The sequence below is a fragment of the Dendropsophus ebraccatus genome, chromosome 8 (assembly GCF_027789765.1).
Source record: "Dendropsophus ebraccatus isolate aDenEbr1 chromosome 8, aDenEbr1.pat, whole genome shotgun sequence".
Taxonomy (NCBI): domain Eukaryota; kingdom Metazoa; phylum Chordata; class Amphibia; order Anura; family Hylidae; genus Dendropsophus; species Dendropsophus ebraccatus.
This window is the reverse complement of record NC_091461.1, coordinates 3,980,162-3,995,116: the sequence shown is the minus strand read 5'-3', so window position 1 is coordinate 3,995,116 and position 14,955 is coordinate 3,980,162. Positions and strand designations below refer to the sequence as shown.

At 48.4% G+C, this 14,955-nt stretch overlaps 1 protein-coding gene across 1 annotated transcript in view; it reads right to left on the bottom strand.

Moving 5' to 3' along the window:
- The window catches only part of LOC138799096 (zinc finger protein 208-like), a 40,066-nt gene that overhangs the window by 21,032 nt on the left and 4,079 nt on the right, over window positions 1-14,955 (bottom strand). Inside the window, exons 6-14 of the mRNA XM_069979871.1 lie at window positions 14,323-14,428; window positions 14,019-14,065; window positions 13,852-13,945; window positions 10,453-11,625; window positions 3,894-4,167; window positions 3,756-3,777; window positions 2,864-2,921; window positions 2,325-2,437; window positions 1,177-1,270 (exon numbers count right to left, since the gene is read on the bottom strand). Coding sequence (XP_069835972.1) covers window positions 1,177-1,270; window positions 2,325-2,437; window positions 2,864-2,921; window positions 3,756-3,777; window positions 3,894-4,167; window positions 10,453-11,625; window positions 13,852-13,945; window positions 14,019-14,065; window positions 14,323-14,428 — 1,981 coding nt within the window. The remainder of the gene's footprint in view (window positions 1-1,176; window positions 1,271-2,324; window positions 2,438-2,863; window positions 2,922-3,755; window positions 3,778-3,893; window positions 4,168-10,452; window positions 11,626-13,851; window positions 13,946-14,018; window positions 14,066-14,322; window positions 14,429-14,955) is intronic.

The following is a 14,955-nucleotide window of genomic DNA, read 5'->3' as shown; positions in this document are numbered from 1 at the left end:
GCGCAGGGGACGGGGGATACAGGGCGGAAGCCTCTGATGGGGGAGGGGGGATACATGGCAGGGACTTCTGTCGATACACAGGTTTGATGATGATTCATTGTTCAGGATGGTGATGTATCCTGGTCCAGAGCAGAGAGACGGTTAAGGCTCTTTTCAGGTAGAGGAGATCAATGACAGGGAGGATGCGCTCCGAAGCTCGATCAGGTGGTAGAATGAGGCATCTGTCCCATGTTATGAGGAGGTTTGAGGCCTCTTTACATAGATTAATCATGAGTAACGTCAGGGATGGAATAATCGCGGGAGTAGTTTGAGAATAATCATCCATTAATATAATAATCTTGTCCACATGAGGGGCAGGTCAGGGGGTAGGTTGTGCAGCATTGTTTTACATCGTGTCCAGGTGACTGTCCCCGATATAGAGGCTGTCTGTATCATGTGCTGTAGCGTAGTACAAAGTGCTGACTGTGATAGGAGTCAGGAGGATTCACACAGCGGTCATAGAGCCTATGTGATCCCTATCCACCCTCAATAATGTCTATGATGGGCATTAAGATGGGAGCACAGAGCAATGGAAGAAGTAGTCTGGTCTGATGGGTCACGTTCTCCATCATGTGGACGTCTGGGTGCGTGTGCATCACTTACCTGGGAGGAGATGGCACCAGGATGCACTATGGGAAGAAGACCAGATGTCGGGGGCGGTGTGATGGGCAACGTTCTGCTGGAGACCTTGGGTCTTGGCATCATGTGGAAGTTACTGTGCCATGTAGACCCTACCTAACCATTGTACACAAAGTACACCCCCTCCCCCCTTTCATGGCAGGGGGACCCCACATTGGCAGCGATCAGCAGGATATGACAGATCAACAGGTGTCAGCACAAGGATTTGGGGTCTGGGGGATCACGGTATAGGACTATGGGGTCCTGGCGGCACGGGATAGGGCTTTTGGGTCCGGGCCCTGAGGGGACACCTCATGGGGCCTGGGCACTGGGAGGTTTCAATCCAGGTTTATGGGGTTCAGGCCCTGGGAGGTCTCATCACAGGGTTATGGGGTCCAAGCCCTGGGGGGAACCTCACGAGTTTATGGGGTCCGGTGGTCACTGCACCAGGGGGGCTGCACACTATGCGGTGGGGGTATTAATGTTGTGGCTGATCAGTGTATCGTTTTGGCTCCTCACCTGCACTAGGTTTGACAGACTGACCCCCATTCCTGTTCCTGTAATCTTCGGCCTGACGTATTTCCATAATCTTTATAATAAAATTCTTCTTCCACTTAATAAAAAAAAAATAAAACTTTGAAAACCCGGAAGTGAAAGATTCCTTAATAGCCGCGGGGTGTAGATATGGCGGCTTCTCTAGAGCTGTACAGCAGTGAAGACACACCAATTCCGGGAGAGGATCCATAAGGAAGAGGAGGATACGTACAGCCTTTATAGTCCCATCTTACACGGGAACAGCCAGATATCCCTACTGGGGAGGAAACCCAATGCTGAGGGTCCTCACAACCGAGTGGGACTTAAGGGGCTACGTATCCTGGTGGTTTGGGGACACCCCCCCCCTAGCATCGGGTTTCCTTCCCAGGAGGGATATCGGGCTGTTCCCATGTTTTGAGACTTGTGACTGAGGGAGCAATGTATCAGTGATGGAGACTGTTGATTGAGTCCTCCATTGAAATTTTTCTGCTGCACACTGGAGCACTCATCTGCTGAAGGCTTAATACTCAGGTCAAGGTGGTAATGTTGAACAAAGATGAAATGGCTTGACCACGTTGCGGCTCTGCATATTTCCTCCAGAGGGACACATCTTGAGTCTGCCCAGAATGTGGCCGTGGAACGAGTAGAATGTGCTCGGAGATGCGGTGGAACTTCTTGATGGTAACAGAAAGCAATGGTGTCACGAATCCACCTGCCCAATGTAGGCTTGGATCCTTTTGAACGTTCAGTGGCACAGGAGAGCAGAAGAAAAATGTGCTCTGATTTTCTTAAGTCCAGAAGGGACACAGCAGGATCCTCAGAGAGGGATGGCAAGATCTCCTGGTTGAGATTAAATAAAGAAGCGATTTTGGGATGGAACCGCGGAAGTGTGCGCATTGCCAGATAATTACCAAGAAATAAAGCTCTCTAGATGACAAGGCCTGGAGCTCACTGACTCTTCTAGCTGATGCCATGGCCACTAGGAACTAGGTTACTTAAGAGACGTATTATATATCTGCTTCCTGCAAAGGTTCAAACGGAGGAATAACAAGATACTTCAGAACCAGGAGAACGTCCCATGAAGGCAAAAGGTGCAGCAAAGGAGGGGCTATGTTCTTGAAAAAGGTTCTGACCATCGGGTTGTTGGAGAATTTACCATTGTGATGAGAGTTAATGGCAGTGAACTGGAGCTTCAGAGTGTTTAGCTTCAGGTATTTCTTTAAGCATTCTTGAAGAAAGTGGAGAACTGCCGAGATAGTAACCAAGGAAGTAAAAGGAGGAAGATACGGACATGGACAGAAAGGAGCGATGCACCTCACACCTATGGCTGACACTAATGCCTCTTGGCTATATTTAAAAAAACAACGCCAGGATGTTGGTATGTAATTTGATCAAACCATATTGTACCTCGTGCAGGTCTCCTGGTTCACATGAGTCCCTACACTCCACACTGTCGGTCAGCGACCGCTAACCCTGCAAAGAGCGCAAGCAGGGAAGGGAGGCCACGGAATGCCCCTGCGACCCCTGTGTCACAGGACCAAACCCCAAAGGGCCCCCCCCCCTTCAAACCCAGCAGGCGTCGCCGGCAGAGAAAGCTGTCACCAATCAACACAAGTATGAACAAGGTCTTACCACTTGCCACTGCACCGGAGGTAGAATGGGAGGTACTTACCATGTGTGCACAGGTGCTTCCTGCTAATTGGGGTCACATGGGTCTTACAAGGGAAATGCTAGAACGCAGAAAAAGGAGAAAAGTAAAATACGGGCATGGAGGGAAAGGAGCAGCTGCACCTCACACCCATGGCTGACACTAATGCCTCTCGCCTCAATCGCCAGGATGTTGTTATACAATTTGATCAAACCATATTGCCTCATGTGCCAATAGATGTGAGTAGTAACACCTTGTTCATACTTGTGTTGCTTGTTGGCTGCTTTCTCCTCCAGCCGCGCCTGCAGGATTTGGGGGGGGGGGGCCCTTGGGGTTTGGTCCTGTGACAGTGGTTTTGTAGGGCCATTCCGTGGCCTCCCTTCCCTGCTTGCCGCTCGCTTTGCGTGGTTGGCAGTCATTGACCGACACAGTATGGAGTTAGTGTAGGGACTCCTGTTCGCCAGGAGACCTGCACGATGGTACATGAGGCAATATGGTTTGATTAACTTATATGCCAACATCCTGGCGTTGGTGTTTAAATGTAGCCGAGAGGCGTTAGTGTCAGCCATAGGTGTGAGCTCCTTTCTCTCTATGTCCATATAGAAGGAGGAAGAGAAGACTTAAAAATGGCACATGCAGATAGGCATCTGTTAGATCTATCAATGCTAGGAAGTTGTTTTGTTGAAGACAAGTAATCACCGACTTTATCTGTATTTGAAGAAGGAAATAGAGTTGTACTCACTGAATAAAATTCTTTATCTTTATTTCTTCATTATAAAAAACAGTATACAGACATGGTGCATACAGACATGGGTGCAGACGCCACAAAGGTACTGGTGAAAGGCTGTTTCACGCCCCTTACGGCGCTTCTACAGATCACCCTCCTTCTACGTCATCACTTTATTTAAATACACACATCGGTGATGACGTTAATACACCTGTGAAACATAATTAGTGAATGACATGAATAAATCACAAATTTATATATACATGATTAAAACCATTGATCCGCTGCAAATAACATCATAGGTTACAACAAGAGGCTGCGATCTACTCTTTCGATGCAACCTCCTGGACCTTCCGCTTTTTTCTTGCTATTAAGCCTAGATTCCTGATGTGACTTGTAGTGCCGCCATCAACCTCTTTGTGTGCTATACTAATCACCGACTTTATGTTCTCCATTTTGAAGTGTTTTGACCCCAAATGTCTGTTTAGATAGGTCAAGTCTATTACCAGATGGAATTGTCCGTTTGGCTTTGGCACTGTGAACAGTCTGGAATATACTCCTTCTTTCAAAGCACCTTTCTGCACAAACTCCTGAACCAGGGCTGAGGGTGAGGTGAGGGACAGCTGAGGTGTTTACAAATAACTTGTCTTGTGCAGATCGGCACTCGTTTACATTATTGATCAGGCCCCCATTGGCCCGTGGAATAGGACCCTAAGGTAGAGTCATCTCAGGGGTACGCAGCGATCTTACAAAGCTTGGCTTTAGGCAGAAATGCTTTTAGGATTCACAGTCTTTAGAGTCTATTTCATAGAACTAGGGTCCACCCTTTTGTCAGGTTTCTTCCCGTCAAGCTCGAACATAGACTTCAACAAAGGATGACTTGGAAAGACTTTATCTTCCATGATCGGAAAATAGTATAAAGCTTCTTTATTAGCCCTCATTTGTGCAGCGCTTTCTGATTCCACTGAAGCTTTTACGGCCTTAGGGTAGCTTCACACGTACCGCATCGCAGATAACTTAACACAGCAAATCTGTGCCATCAAATCTGCTGAAGATCATGTACGTGTGAATGCACCCTTAATCAATTTAAGTCATCCTTATGGAAGAGTCATCTGAAGAGAATTGGCAGTGCCGGCTCTGATACTCTGTGCCATTTATTATTATTAAATTGTGTTGCTGCATCATTTTTGTGAATACGCTGCAGTACTGCAATGACACTCCAACAGGTGTGAACACAGCTCTAATTTCACTGCAGAGTTTTGCACAATCAGTGAAGTTGCAGCAGCTGCTTCTGGCGGTCAGAGATGGTGAATCACTCAGGGGATTAGGAGATCCAGCCCCGCCTCCTGTGACATCAGGCCCTGCCCCTGTCTGCATCATTAGCCTGTGCTCAGCAAACACACACAATGTGAGACAGACGGATGTAATCTTTGTCTCCTAAGGTGGGGGAGCAGGAGACAATGTGGATTGGCACAAAGGCCATTTTTCTTCACTAGATGTCAATCAGCTACCAGTGCAACAGAACCATACAGATACAGTAATACATTATATAGACACATCTATATACCTTTTAATGCACTTTTAATAGAAAACAAGTTTTCCTTATGTGGAGTTCCTCTTTAACCCATTGTACTGCTGTAGGACGTCCAGGAAATAGTGTATACTATGAGGCTGGAGGCAGATGGTGTCAGCTATACCTGCAGTGTAATATATAGTGCATACTATGAGGCTGGAAGCCGATGGTGTCATATATACCTGCAGTGTAATATATAGTGTATACTATGAAGCTGGAGGCAGATGGTGCCATATATACCTTCAGTGTAATACACTGCCCAAAATAATAAAGGGAACAATTAAACACAATTAGGGATGGTACGAACCCTCTGTAATGATTCCCGCTGTCTGCCTGCTCCGTAGAGCTGATGAATCCAGCGTGAGGACCGCCTGGAAAACTGGGATACAGCCATAACCATAGGCTGTATCCCAGTTTTCCAGGCGTTCCTCCTGCTGTATCCGCCCGCTCCACGGAGCGGGCAGACAGCGGGAGTCTGCTGCTGAGCGTTCGGGTTCATACGAACCCGAACCTCGGCAGGTTCGGACCATCCCTAAACACAATATAACTCCAAGTAAATGAGACTTCTGTGACATCAGGCTGTCCACTCAGGAAGCAGCACTGACTGTCACCCGCAGCCAGGGCTGTATTAACAGCTGCTGCTGCCCTAGGCACTAAACCTGAAGACGCCCCATCTTCACACTCCTATTGGCGATAGCAGACCTGACCAATACCACCATACCCCCCACCCCCCTGGAAAAGACACCACATTTACTGGCAAGTCTGAACGGGAGGAGGGAAACGAAAAAAATAAAAACAAAAAAAATTAGTTTTTTCTGTCCCCCTGCTCCCTGGTGCTGCCCCCCTGCAAGATGCTGCCACGGGTGCCTAGTGGTAAATACGGCCCTGCCTGCAGCACTGACTGACACACACTGTCACCACAGACCACTTCTCACTACCTAGGCTTTCTGGCTGATGTTTTGGTCACTTCTGAATGTTGCTGGTGCTTTCACACTCATTGTAGCATGATACGGACTCTACAACCCACACAAGTGGCTCAGGTAGTGCAGCTCATCCAGGATGGCGTATCAATGCGAGCTGTGGCAAGAAGGTTTGCTGTGTCTGTCAGCATAGTGTCCAGAGGTGCTGCCAGGAGACATGGAGGAGGCCGTAGGAGGCAACATCCCAGCGGCAGGACTGCTACCTCCGCCTTTGTGCAAGGAGGTCCAGGAGGAGCACTGCCAGAGCCCTGCACAATGTCCTCCAGCAGCCACAAATCTGCATGTGTCTGCACAAACTGTTAGAAACTGACTCCATGAGGATGGTATGGGGGCCCGACGTCCACAGATGGGGGTTGTGCTCACAGTCCAACATTGTGCAGGACGCTTGGGATTTGCCAGAGAACAGATTTACCACTGGCGCCCCCTGTGCTCCTCACAGATGAGAGCAGGTTCACAGCCCACAGCCCTCCATGTGCTGCCAGAGGTAGCCTGACTGCCATTAGGTAGCGAGACCCTCAGAGCCCTTATGCTGGTGCGGTTGGGGTTCCTCCTGCAGGACAATGCTAGACCTCATGTGGCTGGAGTGTGTCAGCAGTTCCTACAAGATGGACGCAGTGACGCTATGAACTGGCCGTCCGCTCCCCAGACCTGAATCCCATTGAGCACATTGGGGACATCATGTCTCCTCCATCCACCTACATCACGTTGCAGCACAGACTGTCCAGGAGTTGGCGGCTGCTTTAGTCCAGGTCTGGGAGGAGATCCCTCAGGAGAACATTGGCCACCTCATCAGGAGCATGCCCGGGGCTTGTAGGGAGGTCATACAGACACCTCATCAGGAGCATGCCCGGGCCTTGTAGGGAGGTCATACACCTCATCAGGAGCATGCCCGGGCCTTGTAGGGAGGTCATACACCTCATCAGGAGCATGCCCGGGCCTTGTAGGGAGGTCATACAGACACCTCATCAGGAGCATGCCCGGGCCTTGTAGGGAGGTCATACAGACACCTCATCAGGAGCATGCCCGGGCCTTGTAGGGAGGTCATACAGCCACCTCATCAGGAGCATGCCCGGGGCTTGTAGGGAGGTCATACAGACACCTCATCAGGAGCATGCCCGGGCCTTGTAGGGAGGTCATACAGACACCTCATCAGGAGCATGCCCGGGCCTTGTAGGGAGGTCATACAGACACCTCATCAGGAGCATGTCCGGGCCTTGTAGGGAGGTCATATAGCTGCCTTATCAGGAGCATGCCCGGGCCTTGTAGAGAGGTCATACAGCCACCTCATCAGGAGCATGCTTGTAGGGAGGTCATACAGGCAGGTGGAGGCCACACACATTACCTATATAATGTATATATAAGGACATTACAGCAGAGTTTGATCAGCCTGGAGGGGGTTACCACTGTCATTCTGTGTGGCGCACCTATAAAGCAGAAACAAAAATATCTCGGCTGGATGGTAAAAACAGGTAAAACTTTGACGCCCCCCATTCAGAGTGTGGTGTGTGCCCAGCCACTAGGTGAGGACGCCCGCTCCCTCTGTGTATACGGCTTCTCTATGGGAAATGGAGGGGACACTATTAGAATGGATTGACATCAATGGATCCAGCAGGGGAAGCATTGATGGAGGCTTTGGATGAAATGTGAACATGTCCTTAGCTACATTGTAATGGCCGATACCCTGAGTGGAGCAGGAGGAGGGCAGAGCCAGTGCTGTGTTAGGGCCACAGGCTAAAGCGGGGCCTGGGCTGTTCCTGCTGGATGTGGCACCCAGGAGCTCTGTGCGCCATCACACATAACATGCCCGGAGCTGAGGATGGGATTGCTCAATGGCTGATTAAATAACAACACTGCTGGGACGGTGCCCCGAGCAGAGATCTGTCCTAAAAAATAGGGACAATCCCGGCAAACTGTGGCCTGTCGCCATCTGCCGTGTCTGCCTACGCTTGGTCCTGCCGCTCTGTGTCCACCTACATCCTCTCCTCCAGCTCTCTGGCGACCACTGCAATGCCACTGCTGTCCACTAGGGTGTTTGTGGGGCCAATCATCAAGAATTTAAAGGGCCACCTGTTTCTTCCTTTACCCATGCTCGTTTCTCGGACTATGCCTGATTCTTTCTGTACCATGTGTCACTCTCATCTGTCCTGGACTGTCCCGGAGTTCCTGAGACCCCGACAGTTCATCTGATCAGGGCTGATAAGTACTGGAGAGAATACACCCCTTCCTGTAGGACATATAGCAGCTGATAAGTACTGGAAGACTGGAGAGAATACACCACTTCCTGCAAGACATACAGCAGCTGATAAGTACTGGAAGACTGGAGAGAATACACTACTTCCTGCAGGACATACAGCAGCTGATAAGTACTGGAAGACTGGAGATTTTTAAATAAAAGTAAGTTGCAAATCTCTGAAAACTTTTTTCCTGCAGAGTTCCCCTTCAAAATACTACATGTAGATACAAATGGGTGTGCATCTTATGTGTTTGCAGCTCCTCTGGCTTTATTCCTTTGACATGTCCCCAGTTCTGCCGGGGATCCCTGGATTTAGATGTATCAGGCCCGGCATCTGCTCCATTACACCGCACCTCTCGTACGGGACAGACAACTGGACAGTACGGGGAATAATCATACTTACTGCCTTGATTTTTTTCTAATCACCTGTAGGCGATGGAGCCTTCAGAGCTTCACTCCTTACACTGCTGGAGCCTGAATGCTGTCTCACTTACTTCAATGTGCAGATTGGAGATTTATTGCTTTTGAATGTTTTATCGATGTATTTAGTGTCTGCAGAAATAGATGAGAAATAACCCGCCTGTTACTCTATCTGGGTGGGCGCCATTCCGGGGGCCGTTCTTTGTATGATATTATGTATTATGACCATATTTACTGCAGCCCGTACAGTTAAAGGAGAAGTCCGGCAGAAATTTTTATCAAAGTATTGCATTGTATTGCCCCCCAAAAGTTATACAAATCCCCAATATACACTTATTACGGGAAATGCTTATAAAGAGCCTTTTTCCCTGCACTTACTACTGCATCAAAGCTTCACTTCCTGGATAACATGGTGATGTCACTTCCTGGATTACATGGTAATGTCACAAATCGACTCCCAGAGCTGTGCGGGCTGTGGTTGCTGGAGAGGATGCTCGGTGTCCCTCCAGTGCCCTGTGTCCCTCAGTGTCCCCCTGCCATCATCCCCTCCAGCAGCCACAGCCCGCACAGCTCTAGGGAGCTCCAGGAAGTGACATCACCATGTTATCCAGGAAGTGACATCACCGTGTTATCCAGGAAGTGACATCAACGTGTTATCCAGGAAGTGACATCACCTTGATGCAGTAGTAAGTGCAGGGAAAAAAGCACTTTATAAGCATTTCCCGTAATAAGTGTATATTGGGGATTTGTATAACTTTTGTACAATACTTTAATAAAAAGTTTCACCTGACTTCTTTAACTAAGTGTGAGCTCCCACTCTCTGTTTGTCTATTATTCCCCATCGTCTGTATGTCATGTGACTATCCCCCCCACCCTCCTCTGTGTCATGTGACTATCCCCCCCTCCTCTGTGTGCCATGTGACTATCCCCCCCCCACCCTCCTCTGTGTCATGTGACTATTCCCTATCGTGTGTCATGTGACTATCCCCCCACCCTCCTCTGTGTGTCATGTGACTATCCCCCTCCTCTGTGTGTCATGTGACTATCCCCCCCACCCTCCTCAGTGTGTCATGTGACTATCCCCCTCACTCTCCTATGTGTGTCATGTGACTAACCCCCTCTCGTCTGTGACTATCCCAATAATCTGATCCATGAACAATTTGTGGTTTTTGACTAAAACATATGAAAAATTCACAATGAACAACGTCCTCGGATCCAGGCAGGAAATACAGGCGAACAATACACAAACAGATATTTAATTCCAGGGCGAGACGTCCCCCTTGGTGGCGGTTCCGAGGGGAGACGTCCCCCTGGCGGCGGTTCTGAGGGGAGACGTCCCCCTGGCGGCGGTTCTGAGGGGAGACGTCCCCCTGGCGGCGGTTCTGAGGGGAGACGTTCCCCTGGCGGCGGTTCTGAGGGGAGAGGACCAGAGTGGCGTCCCAGCCAGCTCCACCTGGCATATAAGCCTCCTTTTTCTTAGGAGACTCCTCTTACAGCACCCGTACCAGAGAGAAGTTTCTTTACGCTGTAACCTTACACACAATACTACAGTAATAATCTGTGGGAAAACTTTTCACCACCCAGAACGTCACAACCGCATCTTGCAGTCCAACAAATCCTAGTTCTGGTCCCTGTAAGCGTCCTGAGGTTGGGTAAGGATCGATTAGAAAAGCATCGCACCAGTGTGAAGTTTCTGGTGAGTTTTCAGGTTTGCTTTGGTTGTAAAACATTTCCCACATTCTGAACATGGGAAAGGCTTCTCACCGGTGTGAGTTCTCTGGTGACCTCTGAGATGTGAATTCGTCTTGAAACACTTCCCACACTGAGAACATAAGAACGGCCTCTCCCCGGTGTGAATCCTGTGGTGATCCCTGAGTTCGGATTTGGTTATAAAACATTTCCCACAGTCAGAGCAGGAATATGGCTTCTCTCCTGTGTGAGTTCTCTGGTGACCTCTGAGATTTGATTTAACTATGAAACATTTTCCACATACTGAACATGAATATGGTTTCTCCTTTCTATGAATTTTCTGATGAACAGCAAGATTAGAAAGCTGGGTGAAGCATTTCCCACACTCAGAGCAGGAGAATGGTTTCTCCCCTGTGTGAATTCTCTGATGAGCTCTTAGGTTTGATTTACTTTTGAAGCATTTCCCACACTCTGAACATGAACACAGCTTCTCATCCAAGTGAAATCGTTGATGTACGGCCAAAGAAGACATCTGGGTAAAACATTTCCCACACTGAGGACATGTGAATGGTTTCTCCCCTGTGTGAATCCGCTGATGATCCCTGAGGTTAGTGTTAGTTATAAAACATTTCCCACACTCTGAACATAAAAATGGTTTCTCCCCAGTGTGGATTCTCTTATGTACAACAAGACTGCACATTTGGGTAAAACACTTCCCACATTCAGAACATGGAAAGGGCTTCTCTCTGGTGTGGACTCGCTGATGCTTCATCAGCCCGGATTTACTTGTACATCCTTTTCCACAGTCCGGACACTGAAATGGCCTCTTGCCGCTGTTGATATCGAGTGGTGAGAACATTTTCCTAAACTCAGAACATAAAAGTGACTTTTCGGTGTGAAGCATCCGATGCTGGCGCAGACCACCCCCCACCAAATCAAAGTAGGGATACAACCGATCCCCAATGTCACCTGTGAGATACGATGCCTCCACGGAAGGCTTCTCGTGATTGGAGGAATCGGGAAAGAGGTCTTTACTGTAAGGGGAGGGCGGTAAGTGGATAGTGACAGGATCCTGGTGGTCTGGATGACACCGCGGGAAGCTTCGAGCTGCTGGAGATGAATGGAGGCGTCTGCAGGACGGGTTCTGGGGCTCCAGCACACCGACTGGAAAATAAAGCAAAAAAGTTATTATTTCTCCCTGAAGTTTGTGGTCGGGAACATAATGGCGTCTGTCTGATCAGGTGACTGAGGAGGATCAAACACTTTATAGGCCACCGGTGTGATGTTCCTCCCACCTGCTGACTCCACCCACTTCCTGATCATTGGGTCAGTAGTAAGATCCGGAACTCTCCTGACCTAAAGGGGTTATCAAGCATTAGAAAAACATGTCCGCTTTTATCCAGAAACAGCACGACACTCGTCTCCAGTTTGGTTGGAGTTTTGCAATTAAGCTTCATTCACTTCAATGGAACAGAGTTGCAAAGCCACACCCAAACTAGGGGCAAGAGTCATGCTGTTTCTGGAAGAAAGCTGCCATGTGTTTCTAATTCTGAATTACTCCTTTAATAGAAGCAGCTGCCAGGTGATGGTGGATCTGAGTCCTAAGTGGGGTATTCCAGATGCACAAATGTTTTAGATTCAACAGAAGCCGTACTCACCTGCCCTGATCCCCCACTGCTGCTGTTCTGATGGCTCCCGGTCACCACTGCTTCCTATGTCCCTAAAGAAACTGCCCACTCAGCCAATCATGGCTCAGGTGGGTAATTGCTGTGGCCAGTGATTGGCCGAGCACCAAGTTCCTGGACAAACAGGACATCAGAGGAAGCATCAGGGACATCAGAACAGCAGGGGATCAGGGCAGGCGAGTATGACATCTACTTCTATTCTTACTGCGGTCCGAGACAAATACAAAAAAAAAAATGTTGTGCAGCTGAAATTCCCCGAAACAGCTTACAAGACCTAAACACCAGACAAAGAGCAAGGAGGAGGAGCCAAACTTCTGACTCCAGCTCAGACTCCGCCCTTTTCATAAGTAACTCATGTATATACCTAATAATTACAGATACAGTGTAATTGCTGCATCTGGCATCTTATCACCCATGAATGTGGATATTCTGCAAAACTCAGCATCACTCATCCTGCAGTAATAAATCAGCAAGAAAATACGATGCGGCACTCGCTTCCAATCCACTCCTGAGGGCTGTGACGAAGTGTGACTACACAGGCAGATTTATCTGACAGATTTTGGAAGCCAAAGCCAGGAATGGATTTAAAAAGAGAAGAAATCTCAGTCTTTCCTTTATGACCCATTCCCTGTTTATAGTCTGTTCCTGGCTTTGGCTTCAAAAATCTGTCAGATAAATCTGCCTGTGTAAACGCACCATTAGTCATGCTTCCTCACAGCCCTCAGGAGTGGTTTGGAAGCGAGTGCCGCATCGTATTTTCTTGCTGATTTATTATTGCAGGATGAGTGATGCTGAGTTTTGCTGAATATTCACATTCATGGATGATGAGATGCCAGATGCGGCAATTACACTGTAAGTATAAAGAGCCACTTATGAAGAGGGCGGAGTCTGAGTGAAACTTCATGAGCTTAATAGCCATTTTTTAATGTGATTGGTTCCCTATAAAGAAAGAAACTTATCAAAATGTGAGTTATGGGACAGAAGATCTGTGTCACTGATCTATCACAAGAAGACAGGATGGTGCGGATTATTACAGGTACTATGCTAATGACTTGATGTGTTATACTGTAGTGTAATTACTCCCATGATGGTGCGGATTATTACAGGTACTATGCTAATGACTTGATGTGTTATACTGTAGTGTAATTACTCCCATGATGGTGCGGATTATTACAGGTACTATGGTAATGACTTGATGTGTTATACTGTAGTGTAATTACTCCCATAATGGTGCGGATTATTACAGGTACTATGGTAATGACTTGGTGTGTTACACTGTAGTATAATTACTCCCATGATGGTGCGGATTATTACAGGTACTATGGTAATGACTTGGTGTGTTACACTGTAGTATAATTACTCCCATGATGGTGCGGATTATTACAGGTACTATGGTAATGACTTGATGTGTTATACTGTAGTATAATTACTCCCATGATGGTGCGGATTATTACAGGTACTATGGTAATGACTTGGTGTGTTACACTGTAGTATAATTACTCCCATGATGGTGCGGATTATTACAGGTACTATGGTAATGACTTGGTGTGTTACACTGTAGTATAATTACTCCCATGATGGTGCGGATTATTACAGGTACTATGGTAATGACTTGATGTGTTATACTGTAGTATAATTACTCCCATGATGGTGCGGATTATTACAGGTACTATGGTAATGACTGGACTGCAGCGTTATTACCCACCGATCTCCGCGCTCGTCTCCTCCATCTTTCCATTCCTCTCCGTCTCCTCGTCCTCATCTGTAACTTCTACTTTAATATGAATCAGATCGTCCTCCTGCACATACAGAAAACGCGTGAGGCACACCTCAGCTATAAGGAACAAGAGATCTCTCCATCGCTCCACCTACCTGAGGATCCGGAGAGGCATGGAGATCATAGGGAGGAGCAGGGCGGCCTGGGAAGAATCCAAACAACATGTCAGCAAGGCAAATACATGTCAGTAAGGAGCGGACATGTTGGGCCGGCAGATCGTGAATGTAAAGGGGAGGAATCAGCAGGTAACCAATCACATCAGAGATCTTATTGGTTGTTGTCACGGACGCCTCTTCTGCTCCTGCTGTGTACCCCCATCTATAAGTTGTGAGAAGCCCCCCCCGCCCCCCATGTGATCCCAGGCTGCAGACCCCTCACAGTGAACTGACTGTCACTTACCGATCTGCGTCGTCTCATATTCATCTTCTGTCCTCCATTGTTCTTCACTGATCAATTCTGTGTCGTCTACTGGGACTCCATCTTCTCCAGACGTCAGATCATCACACTACACAGAGAAAGAAGCGATAGATGATAACCTGTATATGGCGAGATGTCAGCTCCATCTATCTCATCATCCTGCAGCTCAGACTGATATACTGTACATGGTCATCTCCCCCTCCATCTCCCTGCTCCTCCTGCAGGACAGTGTCATCTCCCCCCCCATCTCCCTGCTCCTCCTGCAGGACAGTGTCATCTCCCCCTCCATCTACCTGCTCCTCCTGCAGGACAGTGTCATCTCCCCCTCCATCTCCCTGCTCCTCCTGCAGGACAGTGTCATCTCCCCCTCCATCTATCTGCTCCTCCTGCAGGACAGCGTCATCTCCCCCCCCCATCTCCCTGCTCCTCCTGCAGGACAGTGTCATCTCCCCCTCCATCTACCTGCTCCTCCTGCAGGACAGTGTCATCTCCCCCTCCATCTCCCTGCTCCTCCTGCAGGACAGTGTCATCTCCCCCTCCATCTCCCTCCTCCTCCTGCAGGACAGTGTCATCTCCCCCTCCATCTCCCTGCTCCTCCTGCAGGACAGTGTCATC